The sequence below is a fragment of the Meleagris gallopavo genome, chromosome 10 (genome assembly GCF_000146605.3).
Source record: "Meleagris gallopavo isolate NT-WF06-2002-E0010 breed Aviagen turkey brand Nicholas breeding stock chromosome 10, Turkey_5.1, whole genome shotgun sequence".
In the NCBI taxonomy this organism is placed as follows: domain Eukaryota; kingdom Metazoa; phylum Chordata; class Aves; order Galliformes; family Phasianidae; genus Meleagris; species Meleagris gallopavo.
The window spans coordinates 19311651-19319252 of NC_015020.2; the positions used below are offsets into that span (position 1 = coordinate 19311651).

At 41.2% G+C, this 7602-nt stretch overlaps 1 protein-coding gene across 1 annotated transcript in view; it reads left to right on the top strand.

The window, feature by feature from the left end:
• Window positions 1-7289, top strand: part of ROR1 (receptor tyrosine kinase like orphan receptor 1) — a 47530-nt gene extending 40241 nt beyond the window's left edge. The window contains exons 8-9 of the mRNA XM_031554982.1: window positions 807-1018; window positions 4329-7289. Of these exons, the coding sequence (XP_031410842.1) occupies window positions 807-1018; window positions 4329-5753 (1637 nt within the window). The 3' untranslated portion in view covers window positions 5754-7289. The remainder of the gene's footprint in view (window positions 1-806; window positions 1019-4328) is intronic.
• Window positions 7290-7602: the final 313 nt, after the last annotated feature.

Here is a 7602-nt window from a genome sequence, read left to right on the forward strand (position 1 = left end):
TGATGTTTTTGCACAAGCTGAAAGAGCCATTTCAGGCAAATTTTAATAAGTATTGTGCGTTCTGTCTCACCAGGACATGCCTAAATGGGAAATGAATTTAATTGGGGTGGCTCTCAAGGAACCTATTAACGTAATGAGGCTTCGTGGCAGGGGCTGCTGCTTAATAAGAATAATAATCTCCTTTGACTGAAGTAGCTCAGGTGATGAACTAGTGCCCAGGTCTCCATCTGCTTCATGCTGCTGCTTTCTTTTCCTTTCTTCAACTGTATCTTTCAGTTGTCTCACAAGCTGCAATAGATACGTTTCATAAAAGTTTGTCAACTTGGATATGGGAAACATGGAGCAATTCAAGCATGAGGCTTAGCAAAGACAGATGTAGTGAAACACTGAGAGTGGGAGGCTGGAAATAGATGAGAGATGAAACTGTCCTCTTTAGCAGCTGCCCACAAACCTGCTGAAGTCTTTCTTCCATAAGCTGTTTTAGAAATAAAGTTTTCTCTGGGGCTATACTGAACCATTGCTTCATTTCACCCCAAGCAGTAGCCATGTGACAGCAATCAGCTATTCTGTGATGCGAGGAAGTTTGAACCAACATGCTGCAGTGAGATGATTCCTAGCTTGTTGGTGTCCCTGCCGTTCTGTACTTCTGGGGAATTGTTACTCAACAAAATGAATTGCTCTGTTATTATTAAAGAAGGTGGATTGCAGTAGTTTATTCTTCTAAATACTTCTAATTGACCCAGAGACATGTTCAGCTGCGTAGAGGCTTCATTCATGGCTTGTTTGTTTGTTTCTCCCCAAACTAGATTATAAAGATGCCAAAGAAAAGAATAAAATGGAAATCTTGTATATCCTGGTGCCAAGTGTTACTATCCCCCTGGCCATAGCGTTGCTCTTCTTCTTCATCTGCATCTGTCGCAACAACCAGAAGTCGTCCTCCCCTCCAGTTCAGAGACAGCCGAAACACGTCAGAGGGCAGAATGTGGAGATGTCAATGCTCAACGCCTATAAACCAAAGGTGAGCCCACAGCTCATTCCTGCTTTGACTTTTTGCTGCCTGTAAGGGCAGGGAGCGCAATGCTTTGATCAATTCGGCGCTGAAAAGTTAAACTGATTTCCAGCTTGTGGTTTCTGCTGGTGCCTTTACTTCGGCTGTGCGCTTTTCTTGTCAGCAGCAGCATAGTGAGTGTGGACCTGCAGAGATAATTCTTGTATGTCTGTATCTGCAGAAATAGAAGCTGGAGCTTTTTGTAGCAGCCCGTTCCCGAACTACCTCTCGATTACTTATTTGGAGGCCTTTCTGAAGTCAGAAAGTAGTGCAGATAAATATATGATTCAGCATTTTCTCAAGAGAGTTTTTTGTTGGGTCTGCTGTAGACACATGTCACCTTCACTCAGCTGAAATCACTTTGGAAAGATTTGCTCCTTGTTTTTTCAGGCTTACCCATTCTCTCAGTTAAAAGAGGAATTACTGAAACAGAGCCCAAGGATCTAACTCCAGCTCTGGCAAGCACAGCTGGTGTGGAGCTGCTCTTGTTACCAGTGTTGTTTTGCTTCACTGTAGTCCCAGGTTCATGAAGCGCTTGCTTTTAAAATCATTTAAGATTTAAGCACGATTAACCTTGAGCTCCTTGTTTATCAGCAGGGCAGCCAGTGTGCAAACCTGCATGGATCACCCACTCGGGGCTGTAAATGCCTTCTGCCACCTACAGGCAGAACAGCGCCCTGGAAAGATTATCTCGTCTTTTTTAACGCCGTGCCAGTTCTCTTCAACAGCAGCTTAAGGGAAGTGAAGCATTTCACAGGGAAGACCAACATCTACAAGTAATTAGAAACTGTAGAATGTGATGTCTGAAACACTCAGACATGCCTTTGCACAAGCTGTTATTTTTGCAGAAAGATGACATAGTGAAATTAACCCAAATTCTGATTTTATTGAAGTGTTAGCAGTGTGAACAGTAAGCGTTGCTTCTTCAGATTTTGCTGCTTTTTTTCAAACATTGCTGTTGTAAGTAATCTTTCCACATTACAAGGTCTGTATAAGTTCATGGTGTTGCACAGCATAATGCTCACACGAGGCTCCTTGTTTTAAATAAGTTACAGATTCTGGGACTATAGGGGTGGACAGGCAGAGTTTGGTCTGCACAGCAAATTTGTCTTTCTTTTTCCCTTATAGTTCTTAATTTCAACTTCCACGTACAGCTTAGAGCAGCTGAAAATGCTTAATACATGCTTAATAACAAAGCACCTGCTTAAAAACCAAATGTGGGTAATAGTAAAAAAAACATTTTACTTGGTAGGTGTCACAACTACACCTTGCATCCAACTCTGTGGAGTATTTTGATAAATTTGGATTTGCTTCTTGGTCCCCACTCCAAGATATTTTGCTAAAATCCTCACCAAACTGAAAATGATGGGAACATCAACTTCATTTGAACAAGGCCTCATTTTCCCCCTGGGCTGCTGACACACCAATGCCTCGTGCCTGCTGCATAGGAAAGCGTCTTACCCAAAAGTATTTTGCAAATATAGAGCACACTGTCTTCTTGTTATGTTTCAAGTCATATGGTGCAAAAAGCTTTCCATTTTATTTATGCTCATTCCATATTTTCCTACTAGGAAACTGAGCTCTGCCTGTTTCAGATGTTTTGATTGCCTTTCAAACAAAATTTTAAAAGAAAGGAAGTGGAATCCTATTTTTAAATACCGTATCCAGTATTAATGTCAACTTGGGGTAAAACGACTCTTAGGCTTTAAGCTCCAAGTGAGGTGGATGTGTGTTTGCTCGGATAAATAAAAATGTTAGCATTTCAGTCCGCTTCAGTTTTAAAGGATTTTAATTGCCTTCAAAAAATATAATAAATGGAGCTCATCCTGTCATTCACCTAATGGAAGGGGCCGATGCAGAGATAGGGGCGGGGGGCTTCGCTCCCATTGCTCTGCCTTTGTACTCAGTTTACTTTGGCGTGCTGCCTCCTATGTATTTTACACTTCTTTACATTTTGTACACCGCTGTATGACAAATACTTGTCAAACAAAAACTAAGCAGATTTATAACCGCTTAACTTGAAATGAGCCCTTCCTGCCAAAACTTTATGACTTCATTTTCTTTCATAGTTTTCCACTATGTTGGTTCAAACAGACAAACCCTGCCCGAGGTCAGACAGAGGTCATTTCACTTTCATTACTAAAATATAATTTACAATATGCCAGACCTAAACAAGTTTTAGCCTAAAGGATTTGTATAATACAAACCATCTGTTCCTCAACAATATAGCTAATTTCCTGCCATCACCGTACAGTCTACTGGCTGCCTGCTTAAATGGCTCGATGATGATGATGGTGATGATTATTTATGCGGTATTTGTCTAAAAACTGAAAGTGCTCAGTACAATTAGAATTCGTTTCTTCTGAAATGCCACTTCTAAATGATTTTTTAAAACATCAGTGATTTTCCTCTGTTGCTACTGTAAAGCTGCAGCAATGATGTTTCAGGAATGCGAATGCTCATGTTTCCGCTCTTTTGCAAAAAGTAGATCCCAAACTCATTAGCCTTAAATTACTACCTGTAGTGATACAGAGGGCCCAAGATGGCTGTGTTTGCATGTAGGTTAACAACATGTGTGGAAGTTGATACTCGAATATAATGCAACTTTTTATGGCCTAAGAGCAAACAACAATAGAGTTTCAAAGAGTTTCCCTTTTTCCTTTTAGCAGTATCTCCTTTTTCCCGCTGACTGTCCCACACGCTTTAAGATTGATCATTCAATCAAGGGTGAACAGAAATAGTCTCTCCTGTACATGGAAGGGTTAATAGCACAGTCAAGGAAGAATTGGCTAAGAGAACATAAAAAAAAAAAAAAGGTTTCTGCTAAAACCATAGGCGCTGGCCCAGAAAGCACTTCAGCGTGCACTTAGCTTGAAGTATGTGAATTGCCTCAATTCCTGAGATCAGTCAGATTCAATTGTAAGTATATAAATGCCCAAATCCAAGTATATAAATGCCTTTGCTGAAATGCTGATGGTTCCTGCACATATTTATATTTCATACTTACTACTTTTATCTGATCTTGTGCAGAGGGTAAAGAGTAATAGTAAATTTAGGTTTGGAACAGGGTTCAGAGTAAGATAAAGCAGCTTTCAGCCCTGAGCTGTGCTGATGCTGGGATGCTGGCATCCCTCAGGATGGATTTGGACTGGGGTCGCTGCTGTGCTTTCACTTGCATCTTGCAAGGCTGTGCAGCCCCAGGAAGGAGCTCTAGCGTTGGTTTGCATAGCTTTCAGAGTTCCTGTGTGAAAAGACCTTCTTGCTGTCATTTCTTTCCCAGAGCAAGGCTAAGGAATTGCCTCTCTCTGCTGTTCGTTTCATGGAAGAACTGGGTGAATGTGCTTTCGGCAAAATCTACAAGGGACACCTCTACCTTCCAGGCATGGACCATGCTCAGCTCATTGCAATCAAGACACTAAAAGACTTTAACAACCCCCAGCAGTGGGCAGAGTTCCAGCAAGAAGCATCTCTTATGGCCGAGCTCCACCACCCTAACATCGTTTGCCTCTTAGGTGTGGTGACCCAGGAGCAACCTGTCTGCATGCTCTTCGAGTACATGAACCAAGGAGACCTCCACGAGTTCCTCATCATGAGATCACCACACTCAGATGTTGGGTGTAGCAGCGATGAGGATGGAACTGTAAAATCCAGCCTGGACCACGGGGATTTCCTGCATATTGCAGTCCAGATTGCAGCAGGGATGGAATACTTATCGAGCCATTTCTTTGTCCATAAAGATCTTGCGACTCGTAACATTTTAATTGGAGAACAGCTTCACGTGAAAATTTCAGACCTTGGACTCTCAAGAGAAATCTACTCAGCAGATTATTACAGAGTTCAAAACAAATCTCTTTTGCCGATTCGCTGGATGCCACCGGAGGCGATTATGTACGGCAAGTTCTCTTCTGATTCAGATATTTGGTCATTCGGAGTTGTTTTATGGGAGATATTCAGCTTTGGACTTCAACCGTATTACGGATTTAGTAATCAAGAAGTCATAGAGATGATCAGGAAACGACAACTGCTGCCGTGCTCTGAAGACTGTCCTCCTCGAATGTACAGCCTGATGACGGAGTGCTGGCACGACCTGCCCTCTCGGAGGCCGCGATTCAAAGAAATCCACGCCAGGCTGCGCTCCTGGGAGGGCCTTTCAAGCCACACTAGTTCTACCACCCCCTCAGGTGGGAATGCCACCACTCAGACAACTTCCCTCAGCGCAAGCCCCGTTAGTAACCTGAGTAATCCCAGGTACCCTAACTACATGTTTCCAGCGCAAGGCATACCGCAAGGCCAAATCGCCGGGTTCATAGGGCCGCCCTTACCTCAAAACCAGCGATACATCCCGATCAATGGGTACCCAATTCCAGCAGGTTATGCCGCTTTCCCAGCTGCCCACTACCAGCCGCAGGGCCCGCCCAGGGTAATCCAGCACTGTCCTCCTCCAAAGAGCCGTTCTCCCAGCAGCGCCAGCGGATCCACTAGCACAGGTCACGTCACAAGTTTGCCATCTTCAGGATCCAACCAGGAGGCAAACATCCCTTTGCTATCCCATATGTCGATTCCCAGTCACCCGGGCGGAATCGGTATAACCGTTTTTGGAAACAAAACTCAAAAACCGTACAAAATTGACTCGAAGCAGTCTTCCCTACTAGGAGACTCGAGCATCCACGGACCTAATGAATCTATGATTTCAGCTGAATTGTAAATAAGTGAGGCCTTTGTAAATATAACTATTTACGATACAAACTAGAAAGTAGTAGAAAAGATTTATATTCAAATATTTTATTAAAGATTCTTCTGGTTGTTTAACAGACATCGCAGCAAGTATCTTCTGTGAAGTTTAACTGCTTAACAGGATGGGCAGAGCAACCAGACAAAGATCCTTGTGGTATGAATACTCAGCTTTGTGAATGGACACATTGTTTCTCTGAGTGCCACCAACAGCTCAAAGAGGGGAAGGGGGAATTTTTTTAAAACAAGAACATTTTATCATATGCTTTTTCACAGCTTGTTAAGCCTCTGATGTGGTTTAAATCACAGAAATTTTTTAATGCTGAAAACATATTTTAATATTTGTCTCTTTTTTTAGGAGATGCAAATATTCGGCGGTCTACTGGGTGTGCAATTTCAGTTCCAATAGCTAGTTAAAATATTTGCAGTCGAGGATTATGTTTCAAGTATGTGACCTGAGAGCTGGATAAATTCCTTCAGGTAGGATTTTGGTCTTGTGTTACGTTGGGAGTCTGAGTCCAGATTCAGGCCCAAAAAGGGCGTTTTATACGACGCCACAATAGCTTGAGTTATCAGCTTGAGAAAACCATCTGCTATTGGCTGCTGAAGATGGCTGGAGTTCTAAGAAATTGCCTTAAAGGAAATGAAATTAAAGTATTTTAATTTCAGAACCTGAATCAACTTCTTCAAAGATAACATTTCATAATTTTTATAGGTAGATAAAGTGGAAATTGTATATCCTTTTGTTGCTATGCAACTGTTTAATGGAAAGGCTCCAAACCACAATTTTATGTATGACAGTTTTTCCCAGTCATATTTATTGTTTCAGATCAATACGTAATTTCAGTGACTATGACTCCAGTAACCCTGAAAGAAGGGAAACTCTCATTCCATCAGGCAGCAGATCTGTTGATAGCAATTTACTGTCAATTTTAATAATGTGAATTAATGTTAATTTTCATCCTAGAAACATGACATGCGTAATTACTAAAATGTATTCAGGTATGAGCAATCTACAATATTCATTTGAAACCACTTTAATGAGTTACAGAAGTGCTGTGTACCTTAACGACTTTTCGCAGTCTCTCTTTTGTACTGAATCGTATTTTTTACTGTACACAATGGAAACAATCTTTGCTCAGTTGACAATGTTGTATAATATGACTTTATTTTTATCTTTTTGCACAAAAGTGTGATGATGTTTTGTACAGCAGAAGTGAAAATACATCTCTGCATTTTATATCTTGGTCTGTTTCTTTTTATTTTTACCCTGATGTAGATGTTCTTGAAATATATTATGGTGATATTCAGCCACTACCTTATACAAATATTTTTCTTTGTTTTCACTGCATGCGTTTAATCACTGTATTACTTGACGATTGATTTATTAATTACGGGCATTTCAATTAGGCAAGCATGAAAATGTAATAACAAAGGCTGTTTTATAACTAAGATATGTGCATTTTTGTATTTCACATGCCAGAGATGATATTAAACACTGATTATTTTATGCTGCTGTTTATTAAAACGTATTAACATAATCATATCAGTATATCCTCAATTTTGGTAAAAGATGTATGAAAAGTTTTGTATTCACAGCGAGATAAAATGTGCTTGGATGGGAGTCTGCCCAAAGGCTGACTCGAGCCAGGCACAGAGTTCTGCCCATAATATCTGCAGTCATTGCTTAAGCTAAGATGAATGCTTGACCACGCAGAGCTGACAGAAGAAGAGGGATAGCATAGACGCACTGTGAGAAAAATGCTGCCAGTGCTGTGATCTTGTAGATGCAGTGTAGCCCGTTACCAAGCACCCTTACAGCC